The 25,707-nt window shown below is 42.8% G+C and overlaps 1 protein-coding gene and 1 pseudogene across 1 annotated transcript in view; both read right to left on the bottom strand.

The window, feature by feature from the left end:
• Positions 1-25,707, bottom strand: part of LOC137431849 (electroneutral sodium bicarbonate exchanger 1) — a 211,964-nt gene that overhangs the window by 92,902 nt on the left and 93,355 nt on the right. Inside the window, exons 7-8 of the mRNA XM_078782766.1 lie at positions 18,234-18,447; positions 17,780-17,912 (exon numbers count right to left, since the gene is read on the bottom strand). Of these exons, the coding sequence (XP_078638892.1) occupies positions 17,780-17,912; positions 18,234-18,447 (347 nt within the window). The remainder of the gene's footprint in view (positions 1-17,779; positions 17,913-18,233; positions 18,448-25,707) is intronic.
• Positions 14,724-15,333, bottom strand: LOC137430478 (26S proteasome regulatory subunit 4 pseudogene; annotated as a pseudogene).

The following is a 25,707-nucleotide window of genomic DNA, read 5'->3' as shown; positions in this document are numbered from 1 at the left end:
GTCTTTCTGTCTTCTACCGACTCCTCTCCGGCCTTGCACCCCCAGCTCTCTCTGTGCTCTGTCCCCCAAACATTCCTACAGGTCGCACAAGATCTGCCAGCAACCCTCTGATGGTTAAACTGCCGAAATCTCGGCTCTCTGCTCACCTTCACTCTTTCATTCCTCTTTTCTCCCGCCTCTGGAACAAACTCCCTCACTCCCTTCAATCCCACTCCTCCCTCCAGGTCTTTAAAACAGCTGTTCACCACCATCTCTTATCTTCCCCCATCCAAAACCTTGATCTTTTCTATCCCCGCTAATTCACCCCAGATCCACCTTGTTTGAAATTCCAACTTCTTTCCTGGAAGTCCTGGCAGTGTCCATATGTTTTATACCTCTCCCACCGCCCCCTTCCCATGCCCCCCCCCCCAAAGCCCTCGCCCTCTCTCAGATCTCTCGATGTCTCCATGTCTCTCGGTCCCTGCTCTCAAATGTTGTGTTTGTGTCCTTCCCCCTCTCTCCCCATCTTGTCTACCGCTCCCGATGTTATATGTTTTATGTGTCGGTTTGTCTTTCTGTGTGATTAATGTTCGCTCTTTCACGAGCCTCGATCTTGTATACAAAAAAAAAAAAAAAAAAAAAAAAAAATTCTAAAATTTGACCTTAAGTTGACCTTTGACCTTTTGACCTCAAAATAGTATGTTTCCCAATTTAGTGACTTGATATACAAATGCTATTCAATTTTCAAGTCAATCGGATTTAAAATGACGAGTTTAGAAATTTGACCTCCAGATGACCTTTGACCTTTGACCTCAAAGTCAATAGGCTTCTCAATTGGGACGACTTATACAACGTGGTGAAGTTTCGTGACGATCGGTTTAGAATTGTGACCTGTAGGCCGGTGACAAACAGACAGACAGACAGACAAACAGACAAACAGACAGAACCACCAACGGAACCGACCAATATATTTGAAAAATCTTCGATTGTCAATTTTAATCTTGATGAAATGGACAATTTGCTGTATCAATGGAATTTTTTTTCTTTGGGAGGGCGGGGGGCGTATTTTGCAAGTATCGTGCTCCGCCTGACGTCTTCTTGTTTATTTATTTATTTTTTGTATACAAGATCGAGGCTCGTGTAAAAGCTAACATCAATCACAAAAACAAACAAAAAAAAAACAAAAAAAACGGACACAAGACGAAATAAAGGGAGTGGGAGACAAGATGGGGAGAGAGAGGGAAGCACACAAGTACAACATTTGAGAGCAGGGACATCGGGAGATCTGTGGGAGGTAAGGGGCTTGGGGGGGGGGAGGAGCCGTGAGAAGGGGGTGGGGGTGGGGGGGTGGTAGAGGTAAAAAAAAAGACGGACACTGCTAGGACTTCCAGGAACGAAGTCGGGATTTCAAAAGAAAGTGGCTCTGGGGTGAATTAATGGGGGTAGAAAAGATCAAGGTTTTGGATGGGGGAAGATAAGAGATTTAACGTAAAGTTGCATGCGTGTAAAGGAACATGTTTGGCCGAGTAAAACTCTGTACCCCGCATGTCTAAGTGGTCTTGAAAGGGGAGTATATTTGATTCGGCTTGTAGATTTTGGACATCCTGTAGCGATCCTGTGGGCCTTCCTCGTTTTGGGTGATGTGTAACTTACGGATGTTGCTGTCGGATTTTGCTGGTGTCCACATCAATGCCGGCACATCATTGGTGTAACCATGACAAAGTTTCTCCCCTCATTGACACTTCCAACATCCGTAGCATTTTGTGGACAAAGTATACCCAAAAATAAAACACAAGCGACATCATCCAAATCTAAATTATAAAGGAATATAGAACACACAATGAAATGTCTGCTCAAGGTTACAAATGAATGCCTTCTGGTGGCACTAATCACATGTTCTCGCATTGTCAACATGTCAAATGACACAGTCGTTTACTTGAGCCTCATTTCACCTACGACACTCGACTGATTCAATATTTTAATTTCCAGTCAATCTGCTGGTAGCCTGAACATCGGGTTCATAATAAAGATCCAGACGTATTCCGATGATTGTCTCCAATGAAACGCGACTGCTCGGATGGTGCACTATCCTTGAAACTTAGCACCAAAATCTAAAATAGGTCATCATTAAGAGAAATGGGCTGACGGGACGCGGCACAGGTATGCATGCTCACCTCTGAGCTGTCTAGCCTTGGTTCGAGTCCTGAACCAGCTATAAACTGCCATGCCGGTGTTACACAGGCACGGTGAATCATCAATGTGAGTGTCGCGTCTGCCAGCATTCGTTGGTGGACGTTAAAGATTCCATGGGAATCCATCCAGAGACAGTCCTGGCCACAAGTGGGAGATATGTAGACCCTTTTTTGTTTTTTAATACAAGGATCTAGGCTCATGGAGGAGCTAAATGGCAAAAAGCAGCAGGTTCAGAAACTACCAAAGGTATGCGGATCTGGAGATGGGCATTTGGAAGACTGAAATGAGGAGAACAAATACAACAGACATAGGGAGACAACGCCACAATTGAGAGAACAAGGGGAGGAATGAATGCAGGTGGGATATTGGTCTGGACCTTGGTAGGGTTAGCAGGCGAGGGTTTCTTGGGGAATGCATGTGACTTGAGGTAGCTTGAGGAGGATAGAAATAGAAGAGGACAGAAGGCACAAAGGCAGATGTAAGATTGTATAAAATAGAGAGGCCACCGACTTGTCACCAGTGGGAAAGTGACAATCCTTGCGAATCCATCCAGAGACAGTCCTCGCCACCAGTGGGAGAGTGACAGTCCTAGCGAATCCATCCAGAGAGAGTCCTCGCCACCAGTGGGAGAGTGACAGACCTTGGGAATCCATCCAGAGACAGTCCTTGCCACCAGTGGGAGAGTGACAGTCTTTGGGAATCGATCCAGAGACAGTCCTTGCCACCAGTGGGAGAGTGACAGTCCTTGGGAATCCATCCAGAGACAGTCCTTGGGAATTAATCCAGAGACAGTCCTTGGGAATTAATCCAGAGACAGTCCTTGGGAATTAATCCAGAGACAGTCCTTGGGAATTAATCCAGAGACAGTCCTTGGGAATTCATCCAGAGACAGTCCTTGGGAATTCATCCAGAGACAGTCCTTGAGAATTAATCCAGAGACAGTCCTTGGGAATTAATCCAGAGACAGTCCTTGGGAATTAATCCAGAGACAGTCCTTGGGAATTAATCCAGAGACAGTCCTTGGGAATTCATCCAGAGACAGTCCTTGGGAATTCATCCAGAGACAGTCCTTGAGAATTAATCCAGAGACAGTCCTTGGGAATTAATCCAGAGACAGTCCTTGGGAATTAATCCAGAGACAGTCCTTGGGAATTAATCCAGAGACAGTCCTTGGGAATTCATCCAGAGACAGTCCTTGGGAATTCATCCAGAGACAGTCCTTGGGAATTAATCCAGAGAGAGTCCTTGGGCATTAATCCAGAGACAGTCCTTGGGAATTAATCCAGAGACAGTCCTTGGGAATTAATCCAGAGACAGTCCTTGGGAATTAATCCAGAGACAGTCCTTGGGAATTAATCCAGAGACAGTCCTTGGGCATTAATCCAGAGACAGTCCTTGGGAATTAATCCAGAGACAGTCCTTGGGAATTAATCCAGAGACAGTCCTTGGGAATTAATCCAGAGACAGTCCTTGGGAATTCATCCAGAGACAGTCCTTGGGAATTAATCCAGAGAGAGTCCTTGGGCATTAATCCAGAGACAGTCCTTGGGAATTAATCCAGAGACAGTCCTTGGGAATTAATCCAGAGACAGTCCTTGGGAATTCATCCAGAGACAGTCCTTGGGAATTAATCCAGAGACAGTCCTTGGGAATTAATCCAGAGACAGTCCTTGGGAATTAATCCAGAGACAGTCCTTGGGAATTAATCCAGAGACAGTCCTTGGGAATTAATCCAGAGACAGTCCGTGGGAATTCATCCAGAGAGAGTCCTTGGGAATTCTTCCAGAGACAGTCCTTGGGAATTCATCCAGAGACAGTCCTTGGGAATTCATCCAGAGACAGTCCTTGGGAATTCATCCAGAGACAGTCCTTGGGAATTCATCCAGAGACAGTCCTTGGGAATTAATCCAGAGACAGTCCTTGGGAATTAATCCAGAGACAGTCCTTGGGAATTAATCCAAAGACAGTCCTTGGGAATTCATCCAGAGACAGTCCTTGGGAATTTATCCAGAGACAGTCCTTGGGAATTAATCCAGAGACAGTCCTTGGGAATTCATCCAGAGAGAGTCCTTCGGAATTCATCCAGAGACAGTCCTTGGGAATTCATCCAGAGACAGTCCTTGGGAATTCATCCAGAGACAGTCCTTGGGAATTCATCCAGAGACAGTCCTTGGGAATTAATCCAGAGACAGTCCTTGGGAATTCATCCAGAGACAGTCCTTGGGAATTCATCCAGAGACAGTCCTTGGGAATTCATGCAGAGAGAGTCCTTGGGAATTCATCCAGAGAGAGTCCTTGGGCATTAATCCAGAGACAGTCCTTGCAGACAATCCAGAGACAGACAGACAAGTGGGAGAGTCACAGGCCTTGGGAAATTTTTTTTTTTTTGTAATATTGCTAAACACCAGCAGAAAACGTTTTTTAAATCGATTCATGACGTCACAGTGCTTTCTTTCCTTGAGATGGAGTATGCCCGATGCGCTGTCACTCACATGTTGATACGTTTGGTGGCAAAGTGAAGTGAGACCCCACCCACAGGGGTCTTCTCTAAAGATTGTGAACCACAATCGGTAGTGTGGGGGGTCCTCATCGTCCCCGGGCCCCATGGAATTGCATGGGTTGCATTGGCGCTACCGCCGCCCCTGTAATCACGAGAGTACATTTTTACCTGCGCCACCAAAGGTGGATGGAGGTTATGTTTTCACCCTTGTCTGTCTGTCTGTCTGTCTGTTTGTGAATGAAATATCTCAAAAAGTTGTGGACGGATTCGGACGAAATTTGGCAGAGATGTAGCGTATGTCACAAGGACGAAATGATTAGAAGTTTGTTTCTTGATCTATTTTTTTTTTACATTTGTGTTGTATTAAACTGATGGAGTGTCCGTGCCATCCCAACATAGGAAGTCGTACTGACTTCCTGATTGATGTTGTGCGATTTTAGCGTAACATCTGATACCCCTCCTCGAAATTATATTCAGAGAGAACTATCAGGGACGCCTCTTTGTGGTGGTTGTACCCCTCGACGCAAGTCCAGGGCCAAATCTTCCTCATTCTTCCCTGCTGCCTGGATTCATCAGGGTAGGTTGGTTATGGTCAGAGTGCCGATTGGTCCCCATGGACCAGACCTTTCCCTCTTGTCTCTTTCTATCACTCTCTCTCTCTCTCTAACTCGGTGGTGGCCCTGACTTTGTGAAGGCAGGGGTACATCATCCTTGATGTGGGCGATCTCTGGGTCGCTCCTGAGACTGAGAGATCAATCAGCTGTCTCCATGCCGAGGGCTTGTTCGAGAGACATGTCTGGGACCATACAACAACAACAACAACAACAACAACAACAACAACAACAACCACAGCTCAAGGTTTTGGATATGGGAAGATAAGAGATGGTGGTGAACAGCTGTTTTAAAGACCTGGAGGGAGGAGTGGGATTGGAGAGAGTGAGGGAGTTTGTTCCAGAGGCGGGAGAAAAGAGGAATAAAAGAGTGAAGGTGAGCGGAGAGCCGAGATTTTGGAAGTGTCACCAGAAGAGGGTTGCAGGCAGATCTTGTGCGACCTGTAGGAATATTTGGGGGACAGAGCACAGAAAGGGCTGGGGGAGCAAGGCCAGAGAGGAGTCGGTAGAAGACAGAAAGACCACCAACCTGTCTGCGGTGAGTGAGTGAAAGGCCCTCAGAGTTAACTTCATCGCGGGAGATTCAAATGATTCTGAATATTCTCATCATCACATTCATATATATATATAATAATAAAGGAGTCTTATATAGCCCCATCAAGCAGAGTAAACTACCCTCATGGCGCTTTACATTATCATGCGAACGCACACACACCGCACACACACACACAAACATACACACACACAGACACACCTTCACTCTTGCCCTATTCCTCTCCCTCCCCATTCAAAACCCACAGATGTGTACTCCCCCTCCTCCTCCCCTCCCTCCCCCGCACATGTACACAGACATACTCTCGATCTCTGTCCCACCTCAAACCAAAGGGAAAACAGGATTTAGACTTTGAAAGACTTGTGAAACAGATAGGTTTTGAGGGAGGTTTTAAAGGCAGGAAGAGAGTCAACATGTCGAACAGAGGAAGGCAAGTCATTCCAGAGCAGAGGTGCAACAAAGGAAAAGGATTTCTCGCCAAACGACTTGGTGCTGGTGCGCGGCGGCTCTAAGGTCATAGAGTCGTCGATTGAACGAAGCCGTCGCCGAGGTTCATAGAGAGTGAGCAAATCGGAGAGATAGTGAGGTCCCGTTCCACACAATGATTTATAACATAGTGTGCAAATTTTGTATTGCACACGAGCAGAGACAGGCAGCCAGTGTAAAGATTCAAGAAGCGGAGTAACATGGTCAGACTTCTTCGCCTTACAGACAAGACGAGCGGCAGAGTTTTGAACCTTTTGTAACATATCCAAGAGAAACTGAGGGCAGCCAGCATCCAAAGAATTACAATAGTCTAGCCTTGAGAGGACAAGGGCACAGACCATATATATATATGTTATATATGAATTATAATATTTATATTATTCTTTTTATCTGAATAATAATATCTTATAATATTCTATATACATATATGAATAATATTGTCATCAAGTCATATTCTCATCATCATATTCACAGAAATATACATTATAGATGAATAGTATTTATATCTATAATATACTCTATATATGAATAATATTGTCATCAAGTCATATTCTCATCATCATATTCATATATATATATATTATATATGAATAATAATAATATCTATAATATTCTATATACAACAACAACAACAACAACAACATACATTTTAAGACTATTTTCCCTGCGAGAGCGGGGGTTAGCCTTGCGGTCCCCGTGACTATATTCTCCATTTTGCCCTATTTTCTGCATCTCTCCTTGTTAACCCCCTTGCCCGCATTTCTTCTTCCACCATCTTTCGCCAAGTCTTTCTCGGTCTTCCCCGTCCTCTACTTCCTTCTACATTCATTTCCATCACTCTTCTCAACCAGTCACTTTCATCCTTCCTCAACCCATGACCAAACCATCTCAACCTGTTCCTCTTCACAGCATCAATCACAGGCTCTATTCCCATCATCTTTCGCAATTCATCATTTGTCTTCCGCACATCTTCCTCAACGATACTCCGCACATCCACCGAACCATTTGCATTTCCACCCTTTCCAGCCTTCGTTGATGCTCTACGTTCATTACCCATGTCTCGCTCCCATAAATCATAACACTTCTCACACATGCAGCGTACACCTTTCCCTTCAGCTTCAAAGACACTCCCCTCCTCATCAGCACGCCACTCAGTTCCCGAAACTTCTTCCATGCACATCTCAATCTAGCAACAGTTGCCGAGTCTGATCCACCTTCTCCATTCCGCATGTCTCCCAGGTAACAAAATGTTTTCACACCTTCCAGCTTCACGCCGTCTCCAAGATCCAACTCAACATTTCCTCCATCTGCAGCTCCCTCTGTGCACACCTTACATTTGCATGTAGCTGCCACACTGGTTAATGACCCTCTCAGACCACTACATTTTTGATGAACCCACTCAGCGCACATTGTACATTGAATGGAGTTCACTCCAACACCCTTCCTGCACACAGCACATGGCCACTTCCCAGTTCTGTCCACCTCACCACATGCTTTACCACTTGCCATTACCTTCGTTTTTCCGATATTCACCTTCAGACCTTTTGTCTCCATACATTCCTTCCACTTGTTCATCTTTTCCTTCAGTCCATCCATACTTTCTGCAATCAACACCAGATCATCTGCAAACAACAACTCCCACGGTAAACCCTCCTTTACGTTCTGAGCCAGCACCTCCATCACAGCTACAAATAGTAATGGACTTAATACCGACCCCTGATGCACTCCCACTTTCACCTCAAACTCACCACTGTTCCCGTCCTTCGTCCTTACAGCTGTGCGCACTCTTTTGTACATTGCCATCACTACTCTGATCAACCATTCCTCCACTCCTAACTTCCTCAATGCCCGTGTCACTACTTCACGTGGAACCCTATCGAATGCTTTCTCTAGATCAACAAACCCAAGAAACAACTTCTTCCTCTTCTCCATGTACTTCTCCTGCAACTGCCTTACAATGAAAAGCATGTCTGTCGTTCCTCTTCCTGGCATAAATCCAAACTGCATTTCGTCAGTCTTCACTTTCTTCCTTATCCTTCTCTCCAACACCCTTTCCAATACCTTCATTCCATGCTCCAATAACTTTATCGCTCGATACGGGCCACAGACCAGAAGGTCACCTTTCCCCTTGTATAGAGGGACGAGGGTACTCAGTTTCCAATTCACTGGAATGCGGCCTTCTTTCACCACCAGATGACAGATCTCTGTCATTCTCTTCACACCCCAACTTCCTGCTGCCTTCAACATATCTCCCACAACTCCAGTCGGCCCTCCCGCTTTTCTACTCTTCATTGCTTTTATCGCTTCCTCAACTTCCTTCTCAGTTATCTTCTCTGCCAGTCCTAAAACTGGGTTACTCTCTTTGTTGCCATCCCATTCATTCTCTGCATTCAACAGTATTTCCATACATCTCTTCCATCTTCCTTTAATTCCATCTGGGTCCACAACGATTTGTCCCACTTCATCCTTCAAGCAACTCACCCCCATCACATCACACCTCTTTCGCTATCTGCTTTGCAATCCTGAATACCGCTCTCTGACCCTTTTCCGAATCCAAGCGTTCTCCGAACATTTGCCTACATGCCTCCTGCGCCTTAGCTACCTCTTTCTTTGCAGCCTTCTTGGCTGCCTTATAACTTTCATGCTCTGCCTTTTCTGCTCCCGTACCCTTCACCTTCTGCCACTCCTTGAACTTCTTCCTCTTCTAGTCAATCCTCTTTCCAACTTCATCATCCCACCACCATGTTTCCGAGTGCCTCGGTGGTCCTTTGTCCATCCACATACCTTACCAACGGCTCCCAACAGACTATCTTTCATTGACATCCAACCACGTTCAAGCTCAACCACATCATCCTCTACCCTACTCAGCCTCTCTTTTAATGCCACCCTTACTGTCACCTCTTTCAACCTCCACACCTTCATTCTTGGTTCGTACTTCACCCGCCGAGCTCTCCTCGCACCTTTCACCCTTATGTCGCAGACAACCAAGTGGTGCTGTGAAACAGCCTCCTCCCCCGGGATCACCTTTGTGTCACGGAGGTGCCCCCTATCTCGCCTACGCACCATCAGGTAGTCAACGGTTGTCGTCGACCCACCTGACGTGTATGTAACTAGCTTATTATCCTCTTTCTGGAACTGAGTATTACAAATCAACAAATCAGCTACATCAGCAAACTCCAAAATCCTTTCACCTTCCCCATTTCTCACACCATATCTGGAACCCCCATGAACTCCCTCAAAACCGTCCATACTCCTTCCGTCCATACTTCCTCATCTTTCACATTTTCCATCAGCTTCTCTATTGCACACCAGAACTTGTCCTTCTCTTCATCGCTCCGACCAACCAGCCGACCAACCATCGCTCACAATTTTTCACAATTGTGTTTTTGTCGAAACTGTATCTATCTTTCGGTGTGTGTACCTATGGTGTGTCTTTAGTAAGATTATCGGTGTTAATTTTTCATACATGTATACAAAATCGTCGGTTAATTCGTGTCGCGTATTTTGAGGCCTAGTAGGCTACCGTGTCCGACCTTGAGGCTTTGATTTTCTCTCAGCGGTCCATCGATTGTGCTGCAATTACTTTCGTTCTCTGTTTTTGTCCCAGTCTTTCACCCCATACTTCCTTGTTTAAATCTCAACTCAAAAAAAAAAAAAACCCCAAATTTTTTTTCCTTCTCTGTTCTTATTCGTTTATTCATTGTTCTAATTTGTTCGTTCGTTCTTCGATCACGTGTTTCACCCCCATTTCCATTTTCCATTTCCCCAGATAGTTTTCACTGCTCAATTTAAAAAGGTTTAAACTTTCCCCTGAAGAACTGTATTCTGTTGTATATTATAACACCTTTTTCTTCTTCTTCTATAAAAGGATGCTTTCGACTTGCTCACCAAATCTATTCATTCCAAAAAAAAATTCCATCTCTTACAGTTCCTCTTTTCTACATTCCCAAAACTCTCCTGCACCTCCTTCAGCGTCTTCAAACCTATTTTTGACTCGAAGGTCACAAGAAACTCATTTTGCAATCAATGTTCGTTTCCCATTAATCGTACACTTTCTAAAATCCAATCTCACCCCTCCCCTCCAAATCGTCCCCCATCACCCCTTCCCTCCAAAACTTCCCCATCACCCCTCCCCTACAAAACATCCCCAACACCCCTCCCCTCCAAATCTACCCCCTTGCCCCTCCCCACCAAATCTATCCCCTTGCCCCTCCCCTCCAAATCTGCCCCATCATCCATCCCTTTCAAATCTCCCCCCTTGCCCCTTCCCTCCTAAACGCCCCCCACACCCCTCCCCTCCGAGACTCTCCCTCGCTCCTCCCTTCCTAGACTCCCCTCTCACCTCTCCTCCTCAAAGCATCCTCCCCGCTTCTTCCCCCTTCCAACTTTCACCTTCATCTCCCCCAACCTTCTGCCTCACTCTTCCCCCTCCTCAAATAACACCTCACTGTCCCTCACCCAATCACCATCAAACCTTTTGTCCGCCCCATTCTTCCCTTTCTCCAAGCTATTCTGAAATCTCTGACACACCTTCAACAGCTCTCCCTCCCACTTCCTCCTCTTCCACATCTTACCCTACCCCTCCCCCCCCCCCCTGTTCTGTATCCGATGCTCCCCCTTCCTCTTCATCAACAGTATGGAACTCAAACATCCGGGGCCTTCGCTCAAACTCGACTGATCTCTCCACACAGGTTGCTTCTAACAAACCAGCCGTGATCTGCTTAACAGAAACTCTCCTCCTTCATGATGTCTCTGATTCCCTGGTATCTCTCCCAGGTTACTCCCTCCTCCGGTACGATAGACCTGAGCCTCGTCCTGGAGGTGGGGTTGCTATCTTTATAAAAAAACTCTTCCTCACTCGCCGTGCACTGCCCTCTCTCCACCTTATCCCCACGAATACCTTTGGCTACGGCTTCCCCTTCGCTCCCACCTTTTGTTCATATGTGTGTTGTACCATCCACCAAACAGTGATGACTCTATCTACATCTCGCTGTCTGATAATATGGACCAACTTCTATCTACCCATCCCAACTCTCTCTTCCTCATATGTGGTGATTTCAATTGTCACCATGCCAGTTGGCTGGGTGTGGGTACCTCTCTCACCAGCCATGGCTCTTCAGCAAAGGACTTCTGCAACTCACTGGGACTGACACAATCTGTCAATTTCCCGACCCGTATCTCAGTCAACGGAGCATCTTCTCTTCTGGACTTGGTTATGACTAACTTCCCTGAAAATGTCTGCTGCTCTTCTTCTGCTCCAATCGGCTCATCTGATCATGTGCTTGTTAAAGTGGACATCTCTCTGACCATTCTCAGAGAGCCTCCTCAGCGTCGACGAGTCTGGCATTTCACTCAGGCCAACTGGTACGGTCTTCAAGCAGCCATCAATCATCTGGACTGGTCTCCCATCTCTACTGCCTCTGACATCAACTCATCCTGGGAATTCTTCCAAAGTAAATTTCTCTCTCTCATGCACAGATTTATCCCATCTCGTCTTCAGTTGTCATACCCTTCCTTCCGTCCATGGTACACGGAATCTTGTGGTGAGGCTGTTGCCCAGAAACAACTTGCTTTCGTCTCCTGGAAAGCAAATCCAACGGAAGGAAATCTCATTTCCTTTCACAACGCCCGAAACAAGTGTGTGTCCAACCTCATGAGAGCCAGGAAACAATATCTCTCCGTTCTCAAGACCGAACTCTCTTGTCTGTCTCCCTCTTCTCAATCCTGGTGGCATCTGGTAAAATCTGTTTCTGGTGTTTGTTCCCCCTCCATCCCCTCCCTCACCTCAAACGGCTACAATGTTGACTCCACACGTGAAAAAGCTGAATGCATCAACTCTGTGTTTGCCTCTAAATCTTGTGTCCCAAACCCATCCCTCTCTGTACCCACCGTACCCAGTCGTACCCAGCTGCTCCTGGACTCTGTGTCCTTTCCTCCTGACAAGGTGGAAACGTTTCTGTCAACCCTCGATTCTGATTCTGCAACTGGACCTGACGGCATCAGCCCAAGGGTCCTAAAATCCTGTTCTTCTGCTCTTTCACTCCCTCTCTCTGTTCTCTTCACCCTCTCTTTTGCTCAAGGTCATCTGTCATCTGCTTAGAAATCAGCCAACATCACCGCTTTGCACAAAAAAGGTGCAAAAACAGATCCTAGCAACGACAGACCAATCAGCCTTCTCCCAATTATCAGCAAAGTCATGGAATCCATCATTGCTTCGGATATGAAATCTTTCCTCTTCTCCAATGGCTTGATCTCTGATCATCAATTTGGTTTCAGACCTGGTCACTCTACTCTGGACATGCTGCTTCTGCTTTCTCAACAATGGATGGAAGCCGACAATGCCAAACAGGAATTTGGAGCTGTCTCCCTTTACATATCACGTGCCTTCGATACGGTCTGGCACCCAGCTCTGCTCACCAAACTCTCCTCCTTTGGTATCCATGGAAATCTCCACACATGGCTGGTGGACTTCCTCTGTAGTCGTAGTCAACGTGTGGCCCTGAATGGGTTTCTCTCATCTCCTCTTCCTGTTCAGGCTGAAGTTCCCCAAGGCAGTGTTCTGGGCCCTGTGCTTTTTCTGGTCTTCATCAATGATCTCTCTGACTCTTTTGAAAATCCTCTCTATCTCTTTGCTGATGACTCTACTCTCTGTCGCTCCATTCCTCATCCCTCAGATCGGCAGTCTGCAGCCTCCTCACTCTCTGCAGACCTGGACAAAATCACAGACTGGGCAAACAAGTGGAACATGTCTTTCAATCCTGACAAATCTCACACTCTTACGATGTCTCTCCGAAAAGACCGACTGGACAACCCTCCCATCCACTTTCTGAATAATCCTCTCCAATAAGTTCTGTCACTCAAGCTTTTGGGTCTCACTATCTGCCATGATCTTTCCTGGGAAAACCACATTTCAAATCTGGCCTCCAAAGCCAGTCGCCGACTGGGCATTCTCCGTCGTGCGAAGTCCTTCCTTGGCACACCTGAGCTCCTCACCACATACAAGGCTTTCATCCGCAGCTCAATGGAATACTGCTCTCCCCTCTGGGCTGGTTCTCCTGCCTCACACCTAGCTCGTCTTCAAGCTGTTGAAACCAAAGCATTCAGAATAATTGGAATCTCCCGCGATGAAGCTAACTCCAAGGGCCTTTCACTCACTCACCGCAGGCAGGTTTGGTGGTCTTTCCGTCTTCTACCGCCTCCTCTCCGGCCTTGCTCCCCTAGCTCTCTCTGGGCTGTGTCCCCCAAATATTCCTACAGGTCGCACAAGATCTGCCTGCAACCCTCTTATGGTTAAACTGCCAAAATCAAGACTCTCTGCTCACCTTCACTCCTTCATTCCTCTTTTCTCCCGCCTCTGGACCAAACTCCCTCACTCTCTTCAATCCCACTCCACCCTCCAGGTCTTTAAAACAGCTGTTCACCACCATCTCTTATCTTCCCCCATCTAAAACTTTGATCTTTTCTACCCCCGCTAATTTCACCCCAAATCCACTTTTTTGAAATACCAACTTCTGTCCTGGAAGTCCTTGGTGTCCTTGTGTTTTATACTTCCCCCCCCCCCTCTTCCCATGCCTCCTCCCCCCAAAGCCCTCTCCCTCCCACACATCTCCCTGCTCTCAAATGTTGTGTTTGTGTGCTTCCCCTTCTCTCCCCATCTCGCCCTCCGCTTCCTCTTTTTATATATTTTGTTTGTCTGTTTGATTTGTTTGTGAAATAAATGTTAGCTCTTTCACGAGCCTCGATTCAGTATACAAAAAAAACAAAAAAACCTGTGGAGCATATCCCGAGATGACGTTCACCAAGAGCTTTCCAATCATCATTTTCACCATCATCAACCTATCACTCACTCAAGTCACACTCACCACACTGTCTACAAACTCCTCAGAAAACAGGACACCGACGCCATTCACGCCCTCCGGGCACCCTTGCCACACAAACTTGTATTTCTGTCCCTGCCTACCCTTCACCATTCTCACACCACTTCCCTTCTATCTCGTCTCCTGCACACAACATATGTCCACTCTTTTTCTGACCAATACTTCCACCACTTCTCCTGATCTCCCTGTCATTGTCCCTACATTCCATGTCCCAAACCTCAGAAACCGATCTCCACTTCGGGCATCAGACGTTTCGTCGTCATAAATGGAATGATTTCCACCCTTGCTTTGATCGGGTTCCCCACCTTGAGTTTTGACGAGAGGGAGTGGGGTCCCCCACAGGATACTTCGGGCTGTACCCTGCCCATATGTAGTTGTAATTGTCATGGTTCTCTTTTTGAGGCAATGTTTTCTGGCCGGATGCCCTTCCTGACGCCAACCCTTTCAGTCGCCTCTTCCGACACGCAGGGATATGGTGTACCTATTCTAAACCGGGGTACACACCGTACAGCACGACATGAAACTCAAACCTTGATTTCTTGTATCTGTGCATCCAGCCCACCAACATCAGCATAAGACTCTTGTGGCGCTTTCTCCAGTTTCATCACAGTGACCAATGGGTCTGTGTCGTCACTTAGCACACCGACCACAGCGTGCACCTTGTGATTAAGCAGCAAGGAGCAGCCTGGCTCGAGCAGATCCTTGTCGACAAAGGATAGGATGCTCACGTAATGCTCGGAGCCCACGGAGGTGGACACAATGGCATGGTTGTCATCAATTATCTCTTCCAGTGTCCCCACGGACATGGGCGAGCTCCGTAGATCATCCACCTTTGAGCGCTCCTCCTCGTGCTTTTCTTCTTGGGGTTTAAGTCTCTCCTGGTTCCTGATGAATTCCTCTTCCATCAACAGGTAATCCATAATCCTCTCCATCTTCAAGAGCTTAAGTCGACAGTAAGTGTGTGGAGTCACCATTGGCAGCTTGTTCGCAGCATCGGGGCCCTTCACCTTCTTCTTCTTCTTTCCGACACGTGTAGGTACGGGAGGTTCATACTTAATCTTCTTTTCCTTGTCATCCTTCTTTGAACCTCCAGCACCGGAACCTCCCGACTGGCGCTGCCCCATCACCGCGTTTCCTCAGTCTTTCTGTGCTGAAATATAATATTCTGTAGATATATATATGAATAATATTGTCATCAAGTCATATTCTCATCATCATATTCATATATATATACTGTATATGTTATATATGAATAATAATAATATATATAATATTCTATATATATGAATAATATTCTCATCATCATATTCATATATATATGCTGTATATATATATATATAGTCATGTGAAAAAGTAAGTACACCCCATGTAAAGTTTTGACTTTTTCAATATATTTCAACATACGTACAGCTATTTTGATCTTCATTTCAACAATATTGATAGATAAAGGTGATATAATATAACAAATATCATGAAACATTTACATTTTGTAGTCCATTGTATAATTTCAACAAACATAAATGCAAATTTCGCATTTAGAAAAAGTAAGTACACCCCTACATTTATCACTACTTCAAATACCAAAAATTAGATTTCAGGTGCACCAGCTCAGGTGCAAATGATTAGAACATGTTAGAGAGGATCTTAGAGGAACCTGTCTTATTTAAACCTCAGACATTTAGTTTGGTTTGCTCTTTGTTGTTGAAGTGTGCGGCATCACCATGCCTAGATCAAAAGAGCTCTCTGAGGCCTTCAGAAAGAAGGTTATAGATGCTTACGAGTCTGGGAAGGGATTTAAAAAGATCTCCAAACAATTTGAAATCAATCATTCGACTGTCCGGAAGATCATCTACAAGTGGAGAAGATTCCAAACAACTGCCAACTTGTTCAGGCCAGGCTGCCCCAGCAAGTTCAGCCCGAGAGCAGACGGCAAGATGCTGAAAGAAGTCTCTAAGAACCCCAGAATGTCATCACGGGACCTACAGGTAGCTCTTGCCACTGTTGATGTCAAAGTGCATGAGTCGACCATTAGAAAGAGGCTGCACAAATTTGATCTCCATGGGAGGTGTGCCAGGAGGAAACCTTTGCTGTCCAGAAAGAACATCACGGAAAGACTAAAGTTTGCCAATGAACACCGAGGCAAAGACCAGCACTTCTGGAACAATGTGCTCTGGACAGATGAGTCAAAGGTAGAGCTATTTGGCCACAGTACCAGAAGACATGTTTGGTGAAACCCAAAGACAGTATTTGACCACAAGAACCCGATACCAACTGTGAAGCATGGTGGTGGAAATATTATGGTTTGGGGCAGCTTTGCTGCATCAGGGCCTGGGCAGCTCACCATCATAGAATCCACGAAGAATTCTTCATTGTACCAGAGGGTGCTTGAGGATAATGTGAGGCCATCTGTCGGAAAGTTGAAGCTCAACCGAAGGTGGACCTTGCAACATGACAATGACCCGAAACATACCAGTAAATCCATTAAGAAATGGCTGAAAAGAAAGAAATGGAGGGTTCAGGAATGGCCAAGTCAAAGCCCGGATCTAAATCCCATCGAGATGTTGTGGGGATATTTGAATCGAGCTGTGCATGCAAGAAACCCCTCAACCATCGCACAGCTGAAAGAATTCTGCATGGAGGAGTGGGCAGAAATTTCTCCCAGTCGATGTCAGAGACTGGTAGGCAGTTATAATAAACGCCTACTTGAGGTTGTTTCTGCCAAAGGGGGCAATACCACCTATTAGAGCCAAGTGTGTACTTACTTTTTCCACATGCGAAATTTGCATTTATGTTTATTAAAATTATACAATGGACTACAAAATGTAAATGTTTCATGATATTTGTTATATTATATCACCTTTATCTGTCAATATTGTTGAAATGAAGATCAAATAGCTGTTTGTTGAAATATGTTGAAAAAGTCAAAACATTACATGGGGTGTACTTACTTTTTCACGTGACTGTATATGAATAATAATAATATATATAATATTCTATATATATGAATAATATTCTCATCGTCATATTCATATATATATATATATATATATATATACTGTATATGTTATATATGAATAATAATAATATATATAATATTCTATATATATGAATAATATTCTCATCGTCATATTCTCATCATTCCCTCCACAGAGCTCAATATCATCTGCAAACACCATTGACCATGGCACTTCCGGTCTCACTTGCTCAGTTGGAATACTCATGACAATCAGGAAGAGTAAGGGGCTCATTGTCGATCATTGGGTCAATCCAACGTTCACTTCAAAACTCTCACACTGATTATTACTCTTGTCTGGCACTCCTGACACATCCTGTAATTGTTGTACAAACTTTTCAGTAACTCCAAAAATTATTGCACATCTCCAGACTTCCTCCCTCGGCACCCAGACACAAGCCCTGCAGTCTACATCAATGAATCACTAACTTGTAAACTTTATGTTGCTTTTACCTTCCTCGTATTTCTCTATCACTCGTCTCAAAACAAAAAGGCAACTTACGTATCATGATAAAAAAAACCTCGGACAATTCAGTTTAATACGTGTTGCATCACCTATGTACGTACCTTGCTGTCTTCCCGAATCCCATTGCTCGATCCGTTGGTTCCTTTGTGTCCAACTTCAAACAGGCCAGAACCCAAGGTTGGAGTCACTGTTGAGAACATGGGAATCATGAATCGCCACGGGCAATACAGCAACCTCCAGGTATTGAGTATCATGTGTTAGGCCAGCATAGGTTTGCAGCAGTGAGAGGTTTCTCACCTGCGATTTGATTGTTAGTGTGAAAAACGTTAATAATCGTTAACATTGCAAATATTGTTGAAGGAAGCTTATGATTAGTTAATGGATGCCTTCCACAAGCTGTTAATCACTCTCTATCAGGTGTATTAAGACAGTGGTCACCTGACTCTGAGGTTAGAACATTTGTCGTCCATTGTTAAGCAAGACTGACAGAACTTGCTGAGCAATCTCTCCACAGTGCATCATGCATACTAGTAGGGCCAGGCCTGAGCTGGTGACCATTCATGCAAGGGTGGAGTGAACTGCAAATTAGGCCTTTTATGAGGTCCTGAATTGCGTCCAGATGTGACTGAAGCGGATGGAATGGAGGGCCCTCCAATGTCGCATGGAAATAAAACCAAGTTTTCTTTGCCTTGCTGAACCTCTGGGAAATGGGCCTCCAACGTTGTCAGGGTTCCTTTAATGTCGACACTGTCATGGCCAACTAACAAGACTGTCGGGAAGAGAGAGAGGTTGGCCGAAGATGACGTGATGGAGACATATTTGTGCAAGGAGGGGAACACCGGGCATAAGAACATACTCCAAGGCAGAAAAATGATAGCAATGTTACATTATTTGAAAACAGGTTTTTAAAATTAATTAACCCTATTTGAATCGTATGCTCTAAGACTGAAAGGAATAAGAATTTATTCATTTTAAACACCAACAATCCTTCAAATAAATATTCAGAAAAAATAAATGTTCAGAGCAATAACAAAATAGCAATAATATAAATAAATATAATAAAATAAAATAATAAATATGAAGCAATAATAATAATAATAATAAATGAGCAATATAATGTATGAGCAATATAATAGCAATAGAATGAGCAATAATAATAATGAGCAATAATAAAATTAATGTTCAGAGCAATAATAATAATAATAATAAAGTAATAAATAAATGTTCAGAGCAATAATAATAATAATAATAATAAAGTAATAAATAAATGTTCAGAGCAATAATAATAATAATAATAATAAAGTAATAAATAAATGTTCAGAGCAATAATAATAATAATAATAATAATAAAGTAATAAATAAATGTTCAGAGCAATAATAATAATAATAATAAAGTAATAAATAAATGTTCAGAGCAATAATAATAATAATAATGTAATAAATAAATGTTCAGAGCAATAATAATAATAATAATAAAGTAATAAATAAATGTTCAGAGCAATAATAATAATAATAATAAAGTAATAAATAAATGTTCAGAGCAACAATAATAATAATAATAAAGTAATAAATAAATGTTCAGAGCAATAATAATAATAATAATATAGTAATAAATAAATGTTCAGAGCAATAATAAAATAACAATAATATAAATAAATATAATAAAATAAAATAATAAATATGAAGCAATAATAATGTATGAGCAATATAATAGCAATATAATGAGCAATAATAATAATGAACAATTAATAAAATAAATGTTCAGAGCAATAATAATAATAATAATAATAATAAAGTAATAAATAAATGTTCAGAGCAATAATAAGCAATAATAAAATAACAATAAAATAAATAAATAAAATAAAATAAAATAATAAATATGAAGCAATAATAATAATGTATGAGCAATATAATGAGCAATATAATGTATGAGCAATATAATAGCAATATAATGAGCAATAATAATAATGAACAATAATAAAATAAATGTTCAGAGCAATAATAAGCAATAATAAAATAACAATATTATAAATAAATATAATAAAATAAAATAATAAATATGAAGCAATAATAATAATGTATGAGCAATATAATGAGCAATATAATGTATGAGCAATATAATAGCAATATAATGAGCAATAATAATAATGAACAATAATAAAATAAATGTTCAGAGCAATAATTATAAGCAATAATAAAATAACAATAATATAAATAAATTAATAAAATAAAATAATAAACAAGTACACATACATTCAAAGTACACCGCCCCATGCCAAATAATTAAATATGCTGCAGCGCGGCATTGCCGGGGCACCTCCGGCGCCCGGCAATACCGCAGTGCAGCTCATTGAGGCTGCATTGGGAGGGAGAGGTGTACACTAATTGATTGATTAATTGTATAATTAAAATCAATAAAAGATTATCACAAAATATTTTCATAATCAATTGGCTAATCGCATAACTAAACCACTAGTGCTTCATCCGAAGATGTATCTTTTAGAAATTTAATTAAATAAGTCATTTATAAAAAATTAAATAATTAATTGATTACTCAATAAATAATTAATCGATTAATCAATAAATAATTAATAGATGAAATGATTAATCAATAAATCAAAAATATCCTTGATAGCCACATCACTTGGTCACTCATGTCCAAATATTAGCTTCCCAGCTCAAAAGGTGCCTGAGATATTGGCCAAATGAGAAAGAAAATAAATAAATGATTAATAATGAAAATAAATAAATAATAATCATAAAAAAATTAAATTATTAATCAATTTGGTCAGAGAACACATAAACTACCACTATTTCATCAGAATCTGTAACTTAAAAAAAAAAAATTTTTTTGTCATTAATCGAATAATTAAATAATTAATCGATTAATTGATTAATTAATAAATCAAAAATATCCTTTGCAGCCAAATCACCTGGTCATTGGCATGTCCAAATATCAGCTTCCTAACTCAAAAGGTGCCTGAGTTAATGGTCAGAAGAGAAAGGAAATTTGATTAATTAAATACGTACTTAATTAATCGCTAATAATTAAATAACTCCTCAATTTATTGATTAATCAAAAAAAAAATACCCTTTTTGACAAAGGACTTGCTCACTATTGTGCCGAAATTTCAGCTTCCTAGCTCAAAGGATGGCTGAGATATCGCCCAGACAAACAAACAAGAAAACAAAAGAAAACAAGAAAACAAACAACCAGAGTGAAAACTGAGTACTCTCTTTCAGCGTGCGTCACTGCCGAGCCCCCTTTGGTGCCCGGCAATGACGATTTGCAATGCCTGGAGATGGCATAGGAAAGGAGCGGTGTACAATATGAAGCAATAATAATAATAAATGAGCAATATAATGAGTAATATAATGTTTGAGCAATATAATAGCAATATAATGAGCAATAATAATAATGAGCAATAATAAAATAAATGTTCAGAGCAATAATAATAATAAAATAATAAATAAATGTTCAGAGCAATATTTTAGCCTACTTCCTATGTTGACATATGACCTATATAGTTGTCTATGTGTAAATAAGACTCAAGGAAGAGTCAAACAATGAGAAAAAGTCATAAAAAGTCATAGCCCCTGTGGTTTTAGTAATTTTGCTGTACTTCGTTAAAGGCCACCAGTCGGCCATCTTTGGTCGGATTACAAAACAAAATCTTCTGCATATGTACACTCTCTTGTGTTGCCTTTGTACCAAGTTTGAACCAAATCGGTATAGGCATGTATCGGCATTCTTCTGCCAAGAATGATCAAAATCTGTCCATACATCTCCGAGATACGGTCGCAGACGCATGGAAGGATGGATGGACGGTAAGACGAGACCCAATCCATAAGCCCCCGTTTCAGACTACAGACTACGTCCAACAGGGCGCTAATAACTAAGGGTGAAAAGTAATCATAGCAATGGCAGAAAGATGGAGAGCAGGTGTACATGGAAGAACAAATACTCTATAGTAGCAATGGTATAAAATGTCGACGTAAGTACATGATGCTTTCCACTTCCGGTTCCTTGGCACGTGGGTGGATATATGCGTTGCTCTCAGAGGCTTTCTTCTAAAACTATGATTACTCCATCGTAAAACAGTGGTGGATGCTTTGAGACCTGGACGTGGCAACCTGAATGCATCTGGACAGTTGTGCATATAGACTGTTATCATTAGATATAGTGCTGCCAAGATAGGTGGACCTCCGAACCACCAGGAGAGGTGTTCCAGCTATGTACATTGCAGGTTCATACTAATGGTCATTTAGCCTCGGTTGAAAAATGACCTCTTTTTACCTTCGCAAAAGCGGAAGGTTATGTTTTGATCGCTGTGTATTTATTTGTATGTCTGTGTGTGTGTGTGTGTGTATGTTATTCGCATAACTCAAAAAGTATTCAACCGAATTGCATGAAATTTGGTGGGATGATTGGTTATTATACGGGACACATTTGATTAGATTTTGGGAGCAATCGGGTCAAAGGTCAAGGTCAAGGTCACGAAAAGGTCAAAATCGTATTTTTGTTGTTCTGTTCCCTACACTCCCATGCCAAGTACAGAACAGTAGCTGCGGCGAAGGTATGCGCTCTACCGAGTGCCCGTTCTAGTTTTCTTATGATGATGTCAGGACCAAAGCTTGTAGCAGCAGGAGCAAAATGGTCGGTGATTTCCTGGATCTCGTTTGGGGAATATGCTACCTGGTCCAATTCATCTGTGTATAGGTCACATACACAGTGCACCCTTACAGAGCCTTTCACAGTGCAAACTGATGCAAACTGGCACATACAGGGACAACAATGCCATCTCCATTACATCCCTGGAATCTCATGAAAAGATAAGACCACAAACAGAGAAGTACTCAGGTAGGCATGCCCAGTGTGGAGACCATCTTATTATAATAGAGCAAACGTATATGGTTATGTCGTTATGTCGCTATGTTTATATGCGACGAAAACGTCGTCTTCTTCTTCAAATTAAATTACCACCCTCTTAATTAACCCTCTTAATTGCGTTAAGACTGCTGAGACCCCTCAGACCTTTGATGACCCATTAATTCCCCCAAGACCCTTCAGACCACCAAGACCCCTGAAGACCCAAAATAACCTGAAGACCCCCAAAGACTTGAAAGACCCAAAACACCCCAAAGACCCAAAATACCCTTCAAGGCCCTGAGGCTCAAAAATACCCTGAATACCCAAAAATCCAAAAGACCCCGAAGACCCAAAACACCCTGAAGACCCAAAACACCCTGAAGACCCAAAACACCCCCAAATACCCAAAACACCCAGAAGTCCAAAAACACCCTGAAGACCCAAAACACCCCGAAGACCCAAAACACCCCGAAGACCCAAAACACCCCGAAGGCCCAAAACACCCCGAAGGCCCAAAACACACCAAAGACCAAAAAGACCTCGAAGACCAAAAATACTGCGAAGACCCAAAAAGACCCTTAAAGACCAAGAAGAAACAAAATACCCTTAAGATCCATAAGCCCCTGAAGACCCTGAAGACCCAAAATACACCGAAGACTCTTAAGACCTAAAAGCCTCTGAAGACACCAAAGACCCAAAAGACCCTGAAGACCCAAAACACCTCAAAGACCCAAAATACCCTTAAAGGCCCAGAGGATCCAAAAGACCCTGAAGACCCAAAACACCATGAAGACCCAAAAGACACCGAAATGGTCAAAGATGCCTACCCCTCTGAAACGACGTGTAGTGAGGTGCGCGGATCGCGCCGAGTCACGCTTGTTCTAATAAAAACCCAACTCCGTGGCTTGGCCACGTGGTGCAACCGGAAGATTCAAGACCACCTGAATTTGCTCCATTTGGTCAGCTTAGTGCAGGGAGTATGACACAGAGTGGACAGTGCCTGCACTACAAAGATGTCATAAAACGCAACCTTAAGGGTGGAGAAATCCCACTGGAAACCTAGGAGACCCTCACAAAAGACAAACATGCATGGAGCATTGGAGCAGTGCAAGCAACAAGGAGGCCAATGCTGCTGAGAGATGAAGAATAACATAAACAGCTACGACGACAGACGCCATGATGCCATGATGCCAACATCCGAGGTCGATCTTAGCCTCCTGCGACCAAGGTGAGAGAGGCTCCTCAGCGATTATTAGCCTTGTCTCCCACTCCCTAGTCCCTACCAATCACAAATAGGACTTCATCCCCAGTCATCGTCAAATGGACGGACAGCCAGAGAGAGATATTGAAGGTAGTTCAGATGAGGTATAAAAGACAATACAGCTGTCAAAACCTTTTATATTGCGAGTCCAATAAACTGCAATCTGTACAAAAAGGTGAGCTGGGTGTTGGCTTAACGGTTAAGGTGGCTGCCTTTAGATCCTAGGGTCTTGAGTTTGAGCCCCTGTCCTGCCGCTCAATTAACTACAAGGTGGGTTGACTCAGTCTGTTCATCCTTCTGAGGTCGGCAAAATGAGTACCAGCTTACTGGTTATAGAGAGGCCTTGTATCAGAGGCATCTGCGCCCCCAGAAAATGATGCAACCAGCAGCCAAAGGCTGCACACGAACCACCATGTACAAAAAGGTGCACCTCGAATTGTGTTCTTTATGTGTAAAGAACCGAAAGGAATAGCTAATGTTTTATTTATTTTTTAATCCCCTTGGAGGATGAGGTTTTGATGGACATTATCAACTGATGCCAATCATTGGTAAACACATGTCACGTCAACAACTCTTAAGTTGTTTTTATGTCTCCGCTGACGAAGTCGCCGGAGGCATTATGTTATCGGGTTGTCCATCTGTACGTACGTACAGGCTAAACCTCATTTTTCTCAGCAACCATATGTCCGATTGAGACGAAACTTTCAGGGTAAGAGTGACACCCATGTAGAATGTTTTTATGATAAGTGTGACGTCGTAGGTCACGTGGTATGGCAGCCATCTTGGATTAAAAGCAAATAATTAAAATTTCATTTCTCGGAAACCGCTGAATGGAAAAATTTGAAACTTGGCACATTGTCAAGTACCCCCAATGAAGAACAAAAGCATGATAATGACGACATCATAGGTGAAGTGGTATACCAGCCAAAAATGTTTTCATCGAATTCCTTATCCTAAAAATCTGAAATTGCATGCACATGATCTATGACCCATTTGTATTGAAATATTAAATTTATGACATCATAGGTGGCATGGTTTGACAGCCATATTGGATTGAAGGAAAATATTAAATAATAATATCTGAAACCGCTTAACCTATCGATGCGAAATTTTACAAATATCATCTAACAGCACTGTTGCATATAGTTTGAAAATGATGATGTTGTAGGACACGTGGTTTGGCAGCCATCTTGAATAGAAAAACGAACATTATCCGATCAACACGAAACTTCACAAACGTGATCCCCTAACCATACATATGCGGAGTGTACATTTTTAAAGGTCATATGTCATGTGGTATGGCAGCCATATTAGCGTGAAAGCCAATATTTAAAAAAAAATCCCTTCTCTGAAACCGCTTCACCGATCGATGTGAAACCTGTCATGTCTGGTAAAAATGTGATACTTGAGAACTACTGAAGGGATTTAAATCAAACTTGATTATTTTTAGGACAGTGAACGAGGGCATCTACCCGTAGTGGGACTATGCGGAGGCATATTTGTGACACAGTCGCATTGTTCTAGTTTGGTTTTTGTTTTTACACGATCTAGGACTCATCGTGGAGCTGCCACACACAAATGGAAAATACAGACAACACAAGACTATCAGATGAGACAAGCACAACGACTGAGCTTGGGGGAAGTCCCGTCACTTCCAGGAGTACTCTGGGTACCAGCGACGTCATAACAACAATGGTGCCACCTTTCTCGCCGCACTCAGCCGGGCATTTCCCAATGAGGAATTTCCTCCTCTCTATGAACGGGAACCTAGTAATGTGAATTGTCTGTGCTCTTAAAACTTATAAATACTGAATGTCAAGCAAAGAAGCAACACGTACCATTTTAAAGGTCTTTGGTATGACTTCTGCCGGGGTTTGAACCGCCGACCTGCCAGACTC

The sequence above is a fragment of the Myxine glutinosa genome, chromosome 7 (assembly GCF_964187855.1).
Source record: "Myxine glutinosa chromosome 7, kmMyxGlut1.1, whole genome shotgun sequence".
Taxonomy (NCBI): Eukaryota; Metazoa; Chordata; class Myxini; order Myxiniformes; family Myxinidae; genus Myxine; species Myxine glutinosa.
The sequence above is the reverse complement of the archived record's forward strand: the minus strand, read 5'-3'. Positions and strand labels throughout refer to the sequence as shown.